Source organism: Gymnogyps californianus, chromosome 1 (assembly GCF_018139145.2).
Source record: "Gymnogyps californianus isolate 813 chromosome 1, ASM1813914v2, whole genome shotgun sequence".
Lineage (NCBI taxonomy): Eukaryota > Metazoa > Chordata > Aves > Accipitriformes > Cathartidae > Gymnogyps > Gymnogyps californianus.
This window is the reverse complement of record NC_059471.1, coordinates 64,303,205-64,322,884: the sequence shown is the minus strand read 5'-3', so window position 1 is coordinate 64,322,884 and position 19,680 is coordinate 64,303,205. Positions and strand designations below refer to the sequence as shown.

The 19,680-nt window shown below is 37.8% G+C and overlaps 1 protein-coding gene across 1 annotated transcript in view; it reads right to left on the bottom strand.

Annotated features, from left to right (window-relative positions):
* The window catches only part of MYO16 (myosin XVI), a 297,557-nt gene that overhangs the window by 156,527 nt on the left and 121,350 nt on the right, over positions 1-19,680 (bottom strand). Inside the window, exons 13-14 of the mRNA XM_050904272.1 lie at positions 10,921-11,026; positions 6,592-6,709 (exon numbers count right to left, since the gene is read on the bottom strand). Of these exons, the coding sequence (XP_050760229.1) occupies positions 6,592-6,709; positions 10,921-11,026 (224 nt within the window). The remainder of the gene's footprint in view (positions 1-6,591; positions 6,710-10,920; positions 11,027-19,680) is intronic.

Sequence of the window (19,680 nt, the reverse complement as noted above, 5' to 3'; positions counted from 1 at the left end):
TGATTACAGGACCATATATAACCTCAGGCCCACTAAGGTTCTGAGAGAGGCAAAGCACAGAAGCAAAGGAAATATTGGACCCTCAGATCCATTCACCTGCTTCACCAGATTACAGGCATTTTAGAGGTATATGTGAAGAGACAGAGGGAGATTCACTGTTTTGGGAAGATTACTCTTCAGCCCTCCACTGAGTGTACACCACCATGCAGTTCCAGATGCAGCAGGCTAAAGAGAACAAGGGAACATCTAACTGTAGCTAGAGGTCAAGACCCTTCCTGTGAGCAGGAACCTGATTCCAGTTCCCACTTACCCCACTGTTTGTACACTTTATCTCATCATTGCTTAAATACTAGCTGTGGTGCAAAGAGCAGATGCATGTCCCTTCACACCCAAAGGAGCACCCCCACCACTAGGATACAGTACATTCTGTTGCAGCTTTACGCTTTTCAATCTCTGCAATATGGCAGAGCTTTCACAGGATCTTAGCGAGTATCCTTACCCTGGAAAAGACTGTTGGGTTTAGAGGATAAGGTGCACTTCTCAGCAATGGAGGAGCTATATTTTTGAAACCCTGTAAGCAGAGGAGGATATTAAACCATAGCTTCCCATAGTCTGGATGACAACTCATCTAAGACTCCTTCCTTTATGAACTGGAAGTAGTTCTTGAACATTCAGTGATAGAAAATACTGGTACATGCATCTTGTAGCACAGTAAGTGTGTTCTCTAAACACATACCATTTTTGAGCCGCTTATGATTTTTTAGAAATTTATTTTCTTTTTTACTTTTTTGAAGCAAGCTGGGATTAAGCATAAAATAGCACTGAGTTATTCAGTGCAGTCAAAACTGTTGCATTTCTAGGCATATGCAGAAGCCCAACTTCAGATGCCTGAGAGACCTGAAGTTTGAAGGCAGAGTGGGATTTTAAAGACTTTTAAAGATGGGGATAGTTGAAACAGTATTTTCAGAATCAGTTTTGGACTCAAAGGTATCACCCAATGCAATGCTGAGCAAAGATGCAGGTTAGATCTCAGCGTGTGACAGTGTGTATCAGAAGCACTGTAGTTCCATTAGCCTAATGGCTAGGCTAGAAGCCAGAATGTCGTGCTCCTGCCACCATACAGCTGCTAATATCCACAGTAGCTCATTCAGAGCTAGCTTGGTTATTGCTATACCATCTGTATTTGTCTGGTAATTATATTTTAAATTTCACCTAAGTATCTTCCTATCTTTTGGAGAGCTCTAAGTTTCTGTCTATACTGTTAAATTAAACACAGCAAACTTGAAGTTACTTGAAGTGGTGTGTGTGAGGGAATGCAGCCTGTGAGAATATTGTTGAAAGACAGTGGAGTGTCTTTCAGACACAGAGTGGAGGGAAACAAAATCAGTGAATCTTGAACATACTGTTTTGAGAAAGGTCTCAGCAGTTAAATGCTGTCCCTGAACTAAGTATAACTATGCACGGTCTCACAAAGTGCTACTCTGCACAGGCCAAACCATCCCAGACACATCCCAGCTAAGCAGTATGGAAGGTCAGTGATACACTACCCAGGGGTATCTTCCACCCTTTCTTTTATTTAACAGCACAGGCATGGCCTGACACATGTGCTGGCAACCAAAACCATGCCTGGGATTCTAGCTACCGAAGAGACAGTAGGACTGACAGAGAAGAGTTGTACAGCTGACTTGCTGAACCAAGGAGACATGAGCTGGCCCATTTAATCATCCTACAAAAAGTAGAAGTGAACTCCTGCTATTATGGAACCTGTATTATGAGAAATTGTGTATCAGCCATCTAGCCATCTGTTGCTACACTATGGAAAAAAGAACTGTGCTGGAAGTAAAAGGGCACGTTTGGGAAATCATTAAGCTGGTAGCAGGATATGTTTCTGGCTCCAGTAACTTCGCAGCACACTACAAATTGAAGCAATGCAATCTTAACCTATCATGGCAGGACTGGCCCAGACACACACTTTCATCAGAATCAATCATTACCTGGCTGCCATTCTTACAGGGTAAAACAGAATAGATGAACCTGCAGGATGATTTCCATCTTTTACTTTGCTTGTAACTTATTTCTCGGTAAAACTAACCCTTCCATCAATTAATTTGAAAAGAGACCATTACTAGGCTTCAATCACTTTTTTGTGTGTGCAATGATCTTCACTAAGGCTTTCATAACTATCACTCAGGTGTTTTTAACATTCATTGATTAATAAAAGCAAGAAAAATGTTACTGGAGGTCATCTATCTGATTAATTAATACATTTAACTTTAATGACAGGCAACACCACTTATTTAGATGACACAAATAAATTCAGCCCTTTTTCAGGTACTTCAAGTCACCCACTTTAATAAGGCTAAATACAGTTCATCTCAGTTAGCATCTCCAGCAATGGGAAGAGCTGTTAAGAAAAGTCGAGCTTCTGATCAGCAAGAATCAAACACAGCAGCATCTTAATGGAGCTAAAGTAACTCATAAATAAAACTATCATGGTAATATGCTTTTCTACAAAGTGAAATGATACGTTCATTAATCTATGTGTGAAATAAAAGGGAAAAATAATAGAGTTCCAGAGCAAAGTCTGCCATTTTTGTGCAGTGTTAACTATGCTTACAGGCACAAGGAAATTTGTACTTCCTTTAACAGATCACTTGATCTACTGAACAGCTACCAAGCCAGCAAGTGGACTCTGTATTGAAAGTGTGGCCAGTGAAATCTTTCTTCCAGCTATGCCTTCTTTGAAACTACATTGCTCTTTCTCAAAAACCATGCTGTCCTAAACACAGCTATTGCTAAAGACAAAATAACATTTGAAAGTCCAGAGCTGAAACACAGTACAAAAACACATCAGAGAGCTTAGCTAGCTGCAGTTTTTCTTACACCAAAAAAGGAAATTCATGTCTGAAACTTTTTAATTGATAAAAAATGTTTGTAACACACACAGGCGAATATGCATTCTGCTTCTTTTTACAAATCAAATTAGATCCTTCCATTTCAGTGCAACTTAAAAAAAAAAAAAAAAAATCAGGCTTTGCTTTTCAAAAAGTGAAGATTGAGAAAAGCAAGACCTGAAAAGCAAGGCAGGAAAATCTGGAGAATAAGTTTGTCAGGCTTGATTTTCTCTTCCTAAGCTTCTTTTTTAGTAATTTGAGGAAACTGACAGAAGCCTTACCTTTCATCTTAGGAATTATGACAACTTACCTGAAAGACCATTTACGCTCTCCCTTTCCAAATAAAAATAAAATGCAGTAATTTTACTTCTGGAAATAAATAATCAGTCTTTTACTACTACGCAGTGGGTGTGAATCATCCTCTATGAACGATTATGATTTTTTGGCAGAAGATCAGTCTTTGAGTTCTGTTAGGTATGAGTTTACTTTAGAAACTTAATGAAATCACTGGCCTGTAGTTTATTCTGTATTTGTTCTGATGTAAGACTTTTTACTAGTTCCCACTGCCTTATCTTATCCAGTCACAAAGAACAATGACTTAATCTGGATTATACCTTCTCCACTTGTTTGATTGGACTAAAGCAATGAAAGGTACCTGACCACAAAGCCACTCGTCACAGAAAAACGCCCATTTGAACCCAACATTGCAGCACACCTCATCAGAAACAAGAGTCAGAGAAGACACATAAAACCTCTACAGATATCTGTACTGGCTTTGAGTAGAACCACACTCAAGAGTTCCATCCTTGTTTTCAAAACTTTGTGGCAAAGATCCAGTTTATGAGAAAGACCGAATCAAGCCTGTAGATGAAAATTGTTCTGAACATTTCTGTTATTTAGGTATATTGGACTTTCTGCTATAATAATAAACCTTATGTGACAAAAGCCGGAGCATTTCTAGGGTCTAGGCATAAAAGAACTTCAGCCTGAACAAAAAGCTGTCACAAACTTCACCAATGTCCACTCAAAATGCAAGGAATGCTACCTTGAGCTTGCCCTCTTTAATAAAAATGTACACATGTACTTTGCATGCCCCTTCCTTAGTAAATTGTTCTGGATCTCCACCCTTAAGATCTGTCTGTTAAGGAGTTTAAACAACCTAAACCCTTGGATGGAGGCAGTCTAGTGTCACCTGGATTTCTGTTTACAAACCAGACATATTTAGCCCAGTTGGTCTCAATGAGTTATAAAGTCATGTCTCAGCAGAATCAGGTGCTCTGCATATTTACATTTTTCATTCATGTTTAAACAGTGCAAGACAGTAAATACTGCTGTAAATGATCTTGTAAATAGATACAGAGAATCACTTGGGTGGGCTTTAAACCAGCCAAAGACAACATGCCTGATTCTTTTCTCATTTATGGTGGTGTAAATCCGGGACAATTTCACTCAAGTGATGTTTAGCAGTGGCCTAGAAATGGCATCTACAATGCAAATCAAACAGCATGAACAACTGCAGCTTATAAAAATACAAAACCCACTTTTACTGCTGTACTAGGGCTTCTCACTATTGACTGCAAATTACAGAACTTTTGGCTACCTTAGATTTGGTAAGTGTAATTGATTCAATTCCTAAATATTTGGAGAATAGTAGGGCAGATAAGTAATTTGTTTATTTTCATTAATGGACTTGACTACACCTAGATTTTCTCATTTAATGCCTGTGGTTTGAAAGTAATAAAAACACAGCATTAGTGTACCAGAAAACTGACATGAGAGCCTGGTTAACTGATTCCACATTTATATCATTCACAGACAAGGGTTGTGAATTAAACTGGCAAGACTGGCTAAAGCTGCTTGAAAACTCAAGTCTCTGCAATTTCAAGCAAGGCACCCAAAAACTGTGGGAACACATGGCCTTGAGGCTTCCATTCCTCATCTGAGGAACTGAATGACACAACCTTAGGTCAGAAGTACTGTGAAAACGAAGCCATCTATGTTTCTGAAATGCTCATACAGTGAATGTTGATGAACAACATAAAAAATGTGCAGAAAAACTAGAATTTTGTTTTTAGAGCAGAATAAAATGGCACAAGCCACACATGAATCAATGAAGGGAAAACAAACTATTTAGTAGCAGATCACTGAAGAAATATAGTTCATTCTCTGCACTGAATGAAGCTGGGGAGAGGTGGAAAAACAACAGCATTAAATTTGTATGCACAAGGCAACCCAACAGTATCTCAGACAACTTCAATTCTGGCATTTCTTAATGTTCATATGCTTGACTTTTCAAAATCAGTATAATTTTCATCTGTTTGTGTTTGTGCTCTGTGTGTGTAACAAAAAGAGAAAAAGTGTGCATGCAATGTAATTGTGATAACTAAATATACTCAAATTAAATATATACAATACAAAGGATTTATAAAAATGTTAGTTTCAGGGACTGAACTTTATTTTTACAAGCCCAATTCAGATGTTATTTAGTCCATTCTAATGTTTACATCACTTTCTTTATATTCCTCCCACAACAGTTCATGAATGAAAAAAAAAAATCACACTTTTTAGTTTTACATTTTCTTTACAAATATCCTATATTTATTGTAAAACAAACCAGAAAAAAGTGATAGTAATTTCCCACGCAGTGACATTTTCACTGAAGAAACTATCGTATTTGCTAGGGTACAGTGAACTCTCTCAAGAAAATGAATTGTAATTCCCACTATGAAATATTTTCAAAGAATATTTTTAGGAAACTCTTCTGAAAGCATAAACACATTTAAAATGGTAAAAAATTAGTAGTTTTGGAAATGTTTATCCAATGGAATCTAATTTACTTGGATCAAAAGTGTGTCTCACCACACAGCTTTTCCATCCAGGAAGATCAGTGCAAGTAGGAAACCGTCTGTGTACATTTATTTCTGCACACACCTCTCGCTTTAGCACAGAGTAACTTTATGATGACCTATGCAGACCGAAATGAAACCTCTCCCTGACTGCCTCCGATGATCAGAGTTTTCAGAATCAAACTGAAATTTTGCCCAATATTCATTTTTTTTCACTAATGAACGCTTACTGGGCATTAGCAGACTCCCACTTACCCTGAAAGCAGGCACAAATTCCACGCTATCTTTCCTCTAATGAGAATAAACACCAATATAATTCCTAGTTCCTTTAGAAGAAGCTCAAAGCTGTAATAAATTACTTCTAATTTCAGTATTACAGGGTATACTTGTGCATTTTGTTTGCCCTAAACAGATGAGTTTATCACTTATTTAAGGGATACTTAAAATACCCAATACAATATCAGATACAAATGCAAAAATTAATCTCTTTGTTACTTTTCTTTCACAGTAAAGCAATGCATAGCTGTCACAGTTTGTTAATCTCAGGCATAAAGGGAAATGCGATTTCCCGGGAAATGCAAGAGGAATCAGTGGTGTTAATTTTTTTCCTTGTCTTTCTCTGCCACCTAGTGGTTGCACAGAAGAGGGCTCTCCCTCTTAACACTGCGCACTCTAGACAAGCTATGAATTCACATGCTATTAAACATGGTCCTCCGACACTCCCTAAAACCCCCTTGCCTCTTTCACATACTTTAAGGCCATTGATGCCTAACTCTGTGTATGGCACACTGGGATCCCTGATCTACTACTCTGTGGGTGATATCAAAATAAACAGATTAAATGATACTTACCTGCAATTAATGTTTTTTTCTTCTCACAAAACTGTAGCTCAAAATATTTTATAAAACAGCTGGAAAAATCATTCAAGGGTGTCTTAGCATGTCCAAAGGCCTCCAAGATACAGTTTACCTGTGAGACAATGGTAAAGAAGTGATAAGAGAGCAAATAAACAGGAAGATATTTCAATAAACATCAGTGAGGTTGGTTTGTGATCAATAACTGGGAAAAAAAAAAGACTGTTTTTCAGCTTGGAATTTAACAAATTCCTTGAAAGTTTTTTTCTAAATAGAAATTTAAAGTAAGAGAGCTCAAAAGAAAGAAAAAAAAAGTGCTGTCAGAATAGCAGAAGTTGTAAATGGAAGGGGGAAGACAATGCCTCACACGTGAGCTGTGTCGTTACTGTCAGATTGGATACAAGTGACTGGAGTCGTATGCCCAGAGCTGGCATGCTTAGCAAAAAGATTAGAATCTTTGAAGGCAGCTATGCTTGTAAAGTTACTGTCAGTTGATACTAATAACCAACCAAAGGAATTTACAAGCTTTATGTGATGCCAGAAATGGCATGAATTATTGATTTCAAATAGAATTACTTCAGCATTATACTAGTGAAAAACTGAGGAAAAAAATAGATTCAGACTTTTTTATAGCATCTCTCACTAATGCATTTACATGTTACATCTTCATGGTCACAGAAATTATTTTTAAAAAAGCATTTAAAAAATTCATTAAATATGCCATCTTTATTCCATGTTTTCTCTATATTTAGCTTTTCTGTGTATAATTAGTTTCTTACAACCCTTACACCCTGAAGGATTCCCTTCAGCACCTTCCTCTTTTGCATCCTAAGAAATTGATTGCAATGTGGCCCAAATACACTGTTGTTCTGATATAACAGTGTTTTGCTGAAGCTGGATGACCTAGCTGGGGAGGGAAGAGGGCGGTGGAGTGGCACAGATAACACGTGGTTCCAATCACAAAGACAGAAGCTCTAAAAATCAGACCCTTCAGAACTATTAATTAAACCAGCTATTTGTGCAGTAGGTGGCAGCAGAAAACCAGTCAGCCTAGTTTTGGTTCCACTCCAGTAGTGTTGTTTAGGATGTATTCGCTCATTAGGCTAATTCAGCACTTGGTTTAACCCGTGCAGCTTTATTAACTTTAATGGTGCTATGCATAACTGCAGCAGCAATGAATCCAGGCTATTGTGTTCATTAAAGCACCTTAAAAGGCAACTAAACCAGAATCTCTACTTGATTCCCCGTGGGTGGGATCTGCTACATCTACCTTTGCTGTCAGAAGTAAGGTGTCCCATCTAAGCTAGCTACAAGGGATCTTTCTATAACCAAAAGGCAACTCATTTTTCTTAATCTGTGATGATTCTCTTCCACCTGCATTGACTAAGACTCATTGATGTATATGGCTACATCTATACTATTAAACTAAACAAGACCAGGAGCAGGACTCTCTAACCTCAACGGCAAGTGGCATGATAAGGTTCACATTCAGACATCTAACACCTCTTCTTTTGCAGAATAGGGTGGACATACTGTTGTGAATGGTCCCTGGCACATGCCGTCCTCTGAACTGTGGTGTCCTGGTTTCAGCTGGGACAGAGTTAACTCTCTTCTTAGTAGCTGGTACAGTGCTGTGTTTTGGATTGAGTGTGAGAATAATGTTGATAACACTCTGATGTTTTAGTTGTTGCTAAGTAGCACTTATCTTAAGTCAAGGACTTTTCAGTTTCCCATCTCTGCCAGCAAGCAGGTGTGCAAGAAGCTGGGAGGGAGCAGAGCCAGGACAGCCGACCCAAACTAGCCAAAGGGATATTCCATACCATGGAACATCATGCTCAGTATATAAACAGGGGGGAGTTGGCCGGGAGGGGCAGATCGCGGCTCTGGCATCGGTCAGCAGGTGGTGAGCAATTGCATTGTGCATCACTCTTTTTTTTCCCCTCCTTTTTTTCCCCTCTTCTTTTTTTTATTATATTCATTATTATTATTATTATTGTATTTCATTATTATTATTGTTAGTATTATATTTTACTTAACCATTCTTATCTCAACCCACGAGTTTTACCTTCTTTCCCGATTCTCCTCCCCATCCCACTGGGAGTGGGGGGGGGGGGGACGGGGACGGACAGGGGGAACGGGACGGGACATGAGGGTGCGGCTGCGCGGTGCTTAGCTGCTGACTGGGGTTAAACCACCACATGTGGCCAGAGGACCTGTTGGGGATTTAAACTGTGTCAGGGAGCAGGATAACAACTGCATGTTAGGGATTGTTGTGCAGTTTACTACATAGAGTAGGTTAAAGCAAAGTTAACTAATTTTTAGATGGAGAAAATTAGGCCTGGTCAGCCCCTCCCATGCTGATTCCTCCTCTTAACTAAGGACAACATCTTATTTCATTTGCACTGGATCATGACGGCTGTCCCTGGGAATTTTCCTGTGGTCAGGAGACAAGTTGCAGCAGAGACAATACTACTTCCCACACCTGATTCCCACAGCTGCCATATTTGTATCCAAAGCATATCGTTTTCAGTTGCTTATTCACAAAGTTACTTATTTACTTAGTTCTTCTACTCATTACTTAATCTGAACTTTAGGGAAGAAAAGGACTTGGAGGATCTGACCTGAATTTTGCAGCTCTACTTGAGTAACATTTATGGCCTGATCAGTTCAAAACTGTAAGTAAACCTGTGTAGGTAGTAAGTAAAAAAAATACAGAGTAGAAATAGATATCATTTGTAGATCTGGCTCCTGGGTTTAAAATAAAGTAAAAGTGTACTGTCCCTATATAAGGGTGTTATTGCAACACTGGACTTTAAAATTTAAATCAAAAAAGTGAAAAAATAACAAGGGTATTCTTAACATTGTCACATGAAACCTAGATGAAATGTGTCAGTTTACGAACATCATCAATGAATCAGATAACACTGTGAAAAAGACTTTAACACAGCAATTATATGACTACACAAAGTAAAGCAAAGCTACAGCTTATTCAGCTGTACTGTTTTCAGTGTCATCAGGCTTTTCTAATGTCTTCAAAAAACACAAATGCAACACTGTTTTCTAAAATCCACCCAAAATCCATAGGACTTTTATTACCTTATCAGCTGGAATGTATAAAATATGAACCAGTATATCTGTAGCCTTTCCTGCATCCCAATAATCCTGATTTGTAGGTTGTCTGTTAGTGTCAGCTGTACTTCTGACACTACTTTATCATCTTTCTGGACTGAATCATGCATAATTCAGGAAGAAAGCAGTGTGTTTTGAATGATGCATGTGATACTATTAAAAAACCCCACAATGAACGATTCTAGAGTTCTGTTGAATATCATGCATAGGGCAGATGAAAGCTAAAAAAAAAAAAAAAGTATCTTGGGTTGACTGTAAGTGCTGTAGAGGAAGGTCACCAGAGTGGGTGAAAGAATCTAAACATTTTTTTTTTAAAGTATCAAACTCAGAACTGAGCTATGACAATGCAGACTGTGCTAAAACATTCTGTGTAAATCTGTCTCCGAGCTGGGATCTCAGAAGTTTTATCACGAAAGGCAATTTTTTAAAATAATTTGAATTGGTAATCTAGGGTTCAGCATAATTTAAAATGTCAGTATGAACCTTTATAGTAGTGTTGCAGCTATGACAATGAAACGCAAGTTGCAATGTTCAGTCAAACGAAAACTTTACATTTACAATGTACTAGCAAGGAGACAAATTCATCTGATATGTGAAGGAGGTTCTCATGATTTCATGATACACACTGGGCAGAATTTGGTTCTGCTGTGGGAATTAAATATGACTGAGCAAATATTCAGAACTCTTGCCTATTTCATAAATATATTTAGTATACAAATACTGGGCCATATAACTTTGTTCAGTCCTTGAGGTTTTCCTGCAACTTTCCAGTTTCTGTCTTACATACTATTACTTCAGATGCCTCAGCACTTCTACTGTCCAGAGAAGCACTACCACAACCATACAGACAAATTTATTTACTTACTGAAGGCAATTAGTACACATTTAGGAGACAGTACCTCATCACACAGATGTTTCCTATTCACTGAAACACTGCTTTCCAAAGTCACCAAAACATGTAGAAACAAAACTGGCCTCCACTTTTCAGATTCCTCTCGTCACACCAATGTGAGCTTCATCCTGTTCCCTTTCAGGTCAATTCAGGGAAAGAAACCTCCTTTAACCTCAATGGTGAAAACAAACCCTTTATGAACTTCTGCATAGCAGATGCCTTTTTCCTTACAGTTCAAATGTCTTTGCCTATCCAAGAGGCCAGATTTTTGCTTTGTTCTACTCAGTGATCAGAATGCTACTTACATATTTTATCTTTGTATCAAAGATATTTCTGCTGGAGCTGGCTCTGCAAGTGAGGTGCTTCACTATCTGTTTGCAGGCTTCAGTCTTCCCAGAACCACTTTCTCCACTGCAAGATAACAGGCAAGAAAGAGAGGGGGGAATCATTGTTATTTTCACATTTGATACGTTATTTATATTCTCTGCTAGCTCTGTTTGAATGGATTTAAGATACCCCAGTCAAACTTTCATTTCAAATAACTAAGGTTTATGGATGGCAAATAATAAAGAACAGAACGTAGGAGATAGACTGGCTGACTGTCTATGTTCATGAGGGCTGCCAGAGCTGTCAAGCTATATTGTCTTGCACCACAAGCCAAGCCAATCAAATCTAAAGCTTTCAAGCCATTTTGAAGGTATTGATAGCAAAGATTTTATCTCCTCCTTTATCTTGTGTCCAGCAAAGGAGCCTGCTTATGCTGCCTGGTTCTCTTTGCAGATGGGGAAATACTACTGTGGTAATGATAGGAGTCAGAAGGAAAGTGTAGAATACAATAGGAAGAAGGGAAAAGAAATAGGAAAGGAACAGGAAGGAAAAGAAAAAGATGACTGATTTTACAACCTGCCCAGTTTCTGCAGTGCAATACACTCTGACTTCAGTGATCCTGTTTCACTTAATTTCTTGTTCATGATGTGGAATAAATATTCCAAAGAATGAGAATCTCTGAGGGGGAAAATGAGCAAAGAAAACAAGGTAAAAGGCAATATGAACAACAAAGGTGGGATGAAAAAACAGAAAAGTGGAGGGATGGAGGAGGGAAGCAAACTCAATTGTGCAGTTTAAGCATGGAGAAGGAAGGAAAAGAAACAAAAGAGGATAAAGAATAAAGTTAGTGAAGCCTGATTAAGAAATTCATGTAAGAATTTCTTACTTGAATTATAAGAAGTTGTTTTCTTTATAGACAACTGAACCAAACAAAATCTAACTTGATGCTCCTAGTTCATTTATCTGCTTGGTGAAATTTAAAAGGCTGTTTCTACAAGAGCCAGTTAGATTTTTCACAAGTACAATGGCCATGCTGGCTGGTCAGTCTGTTATCTGTATAGTTTAGTTTCTGAATGAGAGGGCAGCAAAATATAGTATCTGTCTAGCCATTGTTTTATATATTCAAATCTCACTTCAAAGGAGAAATCAATTAAATAAAGGAAGAAACAAAAGAGGGAAGGACAAAAAGGTCTTCATACTCAGACAGGGATGGGATCTCTGCACCATTTAATCTCATTCAACTCTTATAAGACATACACGCATCGCTGGTGAATATCTTATTTGTTTGCCCGGTAAACCATAATCTTAGGTGACAAGACAGATGTCTCATTACTATACGTGATGTGTCAAACTGCTTTTATCTATGTCGTCCATGTTTCTATAACGAGCTGGAGTCTGACCCTGGACTTCAAACTCCTCTTGGCATCAGTAGGAGGTTTGTAGTCCAAGACTGCAAAGGTTTGCAACCTGGATATATGTTATGCAAAGACCTCAAATAATAGGTGACAAAGCCATATTTAAACCAGGTCTTAGAATGAAAGAAATCACGTGAAGTCAAGAAGGTCACTGTCACAGCTAATATGAAACTAGTATCTCTACAGAATTGACAAGGTACTCCGTAAGTGCACTATCCCTTGCTCAGATCTTCAGCTTCTGACTTTCTGAAAGTTTCAAAAGTCAGATGATAGTTGATGTCACCCTCTAAAATCTGCATGCATCTCTGCCCTCTTAATGATGAATTCACCCTCCAAATACTAATTGTACCATGCTACCTCTGTTCTTAAGTAGCATTAGCCTTCTGCCTTTATAATGGTAGTGTCCAAATTCCATGTCCCTTTGCCTATTATCACTAACAGGAACAGAAAAAAGTGAAACAGGGCATTAGTCCTGTGATACTCCTCCCCTAGAGACATTTCATACTCTTGCAAATTACAGATCTTATGCCTGTATTATCCAGAAAGTCAGTGAGCTTACAGACAGATATAAATCTATCTTCCACCACCTCTCCCACTGCCCACTCACATTAGCCAGTCCACTGGCACCTGTGTGTCTTAATGATGAAATAATTTTGTCCCTCCACAACATACTTAATCCAAAATCACAGCTGCAACCCGCTATCACTATACCACAGGTTACCAAGCAACAGTGGCTCTTTGGTTATTTCAGCTGTTAAGGAACTTCTCTGAAGTTAAAACATCTCTGAAGTTTAGTACAGTCACAGTTACAGACGATGCCACTGAGCAGAAGTGTCCATACACGTTTAAAAATCAGATCTGAAATAATTCATAGTTTGTAACAATTCACAGCTTGTCCAATGTGTACTGCCATTTATATCCAGCAGATAAATATTTGTATCGTTCTGAGGGCTGAACAAGAGCTGGTATTTAACAAATTGTTGTAATATTTTATTATTTTGTTTGCTTAGGTCCAACCTCATCTGCCAAGAATAACTCGTCTAACAGAAGGCTTTTCCAGGATTAGCAGGATGGGGTTATTTTTCAAAAAATCTTTCTCACAACTGGAGAAATTCGGGGGCAGGGGGGAAGGGGGAGAGGGAGAAGGGATGCTAAAATAACATTTGATGTGCCTTTGTTTTCTAGTATTACAAAGCAGGCATGCAAATTATAATTAAAAACAGAAAAATGCCTTCTTAAACAAAGGAACTGGAGTGTTCACCATGAGTTTCCCCACTTAACAATTAATTTGTTTCACTTTTTAAATAAACCTATGTTTTGTTTTTCACTGCAAGCTAACTGTGGCCCAGATAACACAGGACCATGCAAGGGTGCACAAAGTGGGCAGTTTCTGTCCCTTCTTGAGTATTTCTTCTCAAGATTGCTGTTTCCTAATCATTGCAGTGATACAGCTACAAAGATTTGACACTCTCAGCTCAACTGTTAATTTTCCAGTGACTGACATTTTGTCCAGCAGTGTCACAGGAGCTTGTTGGCTAAAGGGGTTGCTGGAGTACAGTTCAGGGGTCAGAATTCACTAGAACTTGGTTGCTGAGAGACACACTGTTGCTTAGTTGTTCTGTGCATTTCAAAAGGTTATGTTCCCTCTTAGTGAAATACAGATTGAAGCACTGAGAAAGAAATGCTATGTTAGGTAAAATTTTAATTGTTGATATCATTGTTTGGAACATTTGGGGCAATAAATAATTTAATAATGAAGAAGTAATTTGGCACCTTGAACCAGATCTTGTTTATTCCATTTCCTTTGAGGTTGAGTAAAATTTTTTGTAATGTCCCCATTGTGCACAATATCTTTGCTTTAACAATTTAATTCTGCTTAGAGAACAATTCCTCTTCTCTGTTTTAAATAATTGTTTCATCACTATATTTTTAAAAATGTGATTTACAATATGAACATTGGTTTCTTATAACTTGTGGTTGGACTGCCTTATCAAGGTGGAGGATAAGTTAGTTAGCATTGCAGCAGAAAAGCATTCTTCCGCAGTAAAACTTTCTTAGAAGGCATTATGAAATAGGCAAAGCAAAGAAGGCTTATTTCACAGATAAAGAAGGTTAAATTAGAGACAGTGTACTCCAAGGGAAGGGAAAATGGACAGAGAATTTGAAATCCTATGCTCACCATGGGCTTTAGGCAAGTTCCACTAAGTTTTCTCATTTTATTCCTCCTTTGGCTTTCTAGCTTTCCTATATACCTACTTGATGGAGGGCCTGGTTCCTTCTATTTCTTTATTAATATTTTGTTAATACACCCTTAATTACAACTCTAGGCTCCATATCTTAAAATAATATGAATAATAAGAAAAAATAAACTCTGTTTTGAAATAAAATATTCTAAACTAAAATTTTTAGGAAAAAGTCCAATTCGAAGTATGAAAATATAAAGACATGTGAAGCAAAGAATACAAGATGTTCTACAATCGCGAGACTAAAGAAGCTACACCCTGCAAATCCACTGCACTTGGATTATCATCCAGCTCTTCTGCTGTCTTGTGCCAGTCTAGCTGAGTCACTGGCACCGTTCATGCTGGCAAGCTCAGTGCTAAGCATGTGCTTGCTGGACAGTCCACATGAACTGCCTGGCTGTTCACTTTCAGAATAGCTGTGGTTGGAGTTACAACCGCCTTCGTGACAGCTCCCAAAACCCACAAAGCCTGCTTGAAAACCCTGGCTCTGAGACCACCATGGCTGCTAGCCGCCAATGGGTTCAAAAGTTATTGGGCGGAGGGGGACTTAGAGGTGGACAGGCAGAACCATCACGTAGAAGTAGTTAACCAAGGAAGCCCAGCTAAAAGAGTCAGAAAACAGCAAACCCCAGACAAAATTTCAAGAATTAATTCCTGCAAGTACTGAGAAGTACATCCTGCTTACCCTCAATTTCTGCATATTAGCCAGGTTTGTCTACATCTTTATGAATTCAGATAACTGAATCATTATTGTTTGGCAAGTGTCAATTCCAGTATAAATAAATCCTATAAATTATCTGTTTAAGGAAAAATATGACAAAATATAAAACATGTAAAGAGGAATGTACTTGACTTTTCAGATCACATGGGTGATAGGGTTTTATTGTCTGCGTTTCATTTTCAATTCTGACCAAAGGTACCACATTCAGAAGTGCAGGAATACTTAACAAAACAAACAAAAAGCCCTACTCCTGCAGTACTTGAATTATAATCAGAAATGCTGGAAAACTTCTGACAGAATTTGTTTATGTAAGATTTCTACCAGTTTTAAAGGAAGAGTTAGATCAGCATAGATATGTGTGCTGTTTTGTATGGACTTCTGAAACCAATCTCTTATTGTATCATCCTAAACTGTGAGTGTTACTACTCCAAATTCCCATTCTGATAGTAAGATATATCCAGGGAAGAGAGAGTAAGCTTGTAAACTTTTGGGGGGCCAGAATAACTTCTTTCTTCTCAATTTGCAGAGTAGGTAAGCGAGACACTGGCTCTTGCTCCATGACTGAGGTTTCTAGATTCGAAATAAATATGTGCAAGTAAGTCTGCTAAATATAAATAATGTATTCTGTATCATCAGTAGTGATATCTATAACGAAACAACTCTGCATGTTAGTTGGAAATTATATTTCTAAAGTAAGCTAAGCTGGAAAGTGTATTTCTAAAAAATTTTTTATTATAAATAGGATGTCCAAATCCATAACTGTACTGCAGTAGCCCATTGCACTTATAATACATCGAATTATAATTAAAAAATTAAAGATTATTAACTTGAACAGAATGCCTGTGGTGATGCTAAACTGAGGAAATCAAAAGCTTTCAAGGCATTCCACTTTAAAAAAGGTTTTCTCTCTGTTCCAGATTATTTGGCTTAAAAATGTGATTTATATCACAACAAAACCATTGGATATTGACATTCCTGGCTGCTAACATACATAAAATTATAACATTTCATTTGATATATTCATTATGATTTTTTGATTCACCAAATTAGCCATCAGCATCCCATAAACCATTGGCTTGATTGACTAAGGATCCTTAGCTTTTAACAAGCCTATAAACTATACTTAGGCTTCCTAGACAGCTCCTCACTGATCTTGTCAGTGCTTAATGCATTTTCATATCCTGAACAGCAGGAGCAAAATGCAGTCAGAAGCAAGTTAATTATGAAAAGTCCACCTATTGGCTATTTAAGAGCACAACATAACGTTATTTTATTCTGTAGCTTCCATACAAAGTTTATACAAAGCCAGGTCTTGATGTTAAGCATACATGAGTGATGGTGGCTTGCTATAAACTAAAAGTAATCGTGAATAACTGGTAGTAAACTCTTCAATAATTTGGCCAAATGCTTTCCTGTTGTAAAACACTCAATTTCAGTGAGTGAACACTTGATCAGATGTGAAGTGACTGAAAAAAAAAAGAAATCTTGTAACATGGTAACCCCAGGGACAAAATTAAGATTAAAGCTTCAGAAGACAAGAAAGTAAGTAAAGTGTGAAAAGATGGAGAAGGTGGGAAAGACTGATCCGGATCATCCTGAGAGCTTTAAATGGATTTTTTTTCCCCCTTTTTTAACCAATTCAGTAGCAAAGACTTAATAGGATGTTTAGGGGAATAGATAGCAGCAGGAAAAGACCAAAGTCACAAAGAAAACTGAAACAGGCAACATTAAAGTGAAATAGTAGTAAGTTTTTTATTAAATTTGAAGATGAAAACACAGCTTCACACAGTTTAAATGGGACTTTATGAAAGTTCTGCAAAATAAAGAGCTTTAACATTGCTAGAAATTGTAAGAGTCTAAAGTGCGATTCTACAAATTCTTTAAAACAGGATGATGTATGTGTTTTTACCATGGAAACACAAAGTTTTGACACAGAAAGGTTGCCACTGCGTTTGCAGAGGATTCCCTTCCGCTAGCAGTATGTAATAATGTTATACTAAGGACCCTATCTCAAATCTGTGTTAAATCTGCGTTCTGTAAGTGTAAGGTTTTTAATGTAAAGCGGAAGTCAAACCAGAAAGTTATAAACTTGTTTAATTTATAAATTAGGGGTTAATAAGTATTTTTACAAAAATATTCCTAATTACATGCAATTTATAAAGAATGTAGCAATGACAGGAGTATAAGTGGAGCTTCGAGTAGTCCACCTAACACATCATAGAGCACTGTCTGCTCCTTTGTCACTGCAGAGGATGCTTCAGTGTTCCACTGCCTATTCTACCTTCTGTACATTCATACAGCATACACAGCCTCTCCAAAGCAAATTATCTGCTTGCAGTTGTACCGTTATTGGAATATTTTGCCATTGATATTTATGTATAATCTTTTATGTAATGGGTGATTCATTTTACAAGACTAAAAGAGGATTTTTTTTTTACATTGTCTGCTTTGCTGCTTGGGGAGAGCCAGTCAACCTGCATGAAGCAAAGGGAGCAGACAAAGAAGAGAGCTGACATGTCAGAGAGGTCCAACCAACAAGAGACAAAAATCAAACTCATGTACGGCGAAGCAAGTTTGGCAGTGCTAGATTCCCATTTTCACTGAATCGTGTAACAGAGGACAGAGGAATTCTACTACTAAACTGAGCAGTAAATTCCTTAACAGTCTATACCTTTTAATTTAAGTTGCAAAAAAATGGTTTTCCTTAGATTAAAGAATAAACTTGAAAAAGAAACTTTTAACACTTCATTTTCCCTGCAAAGGACCGGTCTGGTCCTAAGCTGACTCCAGGATATATACGGGGACAGACGTATTCTTCCAGATCTGTAAGGAAATACCTTGCAGATGGATATTTGCTGTTTGTGAACTGGTGTCTTCAGTTTTTGGGCAACTCTCCAAAGCAGCCCCAATAGGAAAATTCAAGATTTGCTAAATCTGTTTCCCATCTGAACAACACCTTATAGCAGAATCTCACTTCTAGGGAAGAACATTTCACATTTGATAGATCATTTTGTTCATTTCCATTTTGATTTTTTCCTTATATTTTAACCACTGGTTGGAAATCTTTCTTTGACTTGCTCTTGGTCTGAAAGCTTGCCTTCTACTAAGCAGTCTTAAGGTGATCTGATACACACCAACTTCTGTATGCTACAGATAGATGGGAACACTTCCATTCCTATAGTATCTTTAAGCACAGAAAACAGAAAAGGTAAATATTAGGTGATGACACTACAGAAGGGAGAATTCTTCTTCATTTGGCACAAGCCCATGCTGTTTCTGTAAATAGCAGGTAGCATGGCACTCTGAGAACAGCCATACTCATGACAGAAGTGCTGACTTGTTATTAGCTTGATTTTTGTGCTCAAGGGAAGCCCCAGTAGATCTGCAGCTACAAACCCTTTCCCTGTGATCACAGGAGCACTCACTGTGAAATCTCTGCTGCGTATTCCCAAAGAAAAGGGTGGAGTCTCTGCTTCCGTATATTTAATTGCTATCATTATGACAATCATTTGTGTGGAGTCAGGAGACTCCAACCATAGCTGGCTAAGGATACAATATAGAAATGGTCTGGCCCTGAAGAACTTCTACGCTAAATATATTGCTATAGACAAGCAGCTAAAGAAAAACAGTAAAACCAACCAAACAAAAAACAGATGGAAGTTTCATGAGAGAGAAAGAACATTACAATAGCTGTGAGCAGCATCATATACAATAAGCACAACTGCTCATGGATGAACGTCTAATTTATAAAGATTCTGATCTCACTGATGTGAGTTAGCAATGCTTTGAGAAAGTTTGTTGTAAGGGGCTTGGGTTCAGAAATGTCAAATTCTTGGATCCCAGGCAGGCTTAAGCATGAAATAAATAGTGCTGTAAGACTGTCCTGCCAGAAACCATGAACCTCTCCTGAACACACACATGGGCTAAAAATTGAAGTAGCACTTTAAGGGCAGAAAGTAGAGTCTGGTAGTTTAGCAATGGTTTCAAGACCATAGCTTTGGACTTAGGGAGCTAGGTTGCAACTCAGACAGTTTCAGGTGCCTTCATCTCTTTTCATTATCATCTCTTGGGAAAATGGGGGAGGCAAAAATGACTAGACAAAGAAAAACAGTATCATTAAGGGTTACACTGCATGCAGAATTCATTAGCAACGGTAAGTGTCCAATAAAAGAGTAATTCATGAATCATTAGTAATGGCCACTAAACTCATGGGAAGTATCTTTTTGTAATTAATCTTTGGCAGAAAAAAAAATGATCTGAAAAACATTGCTAATAGAAAATAAACTTTATCTCCACAAAATAAACAAGCTACAAAGCTTGATGAAGATGACAGGATTAACATGAATTCGGTTACATTTT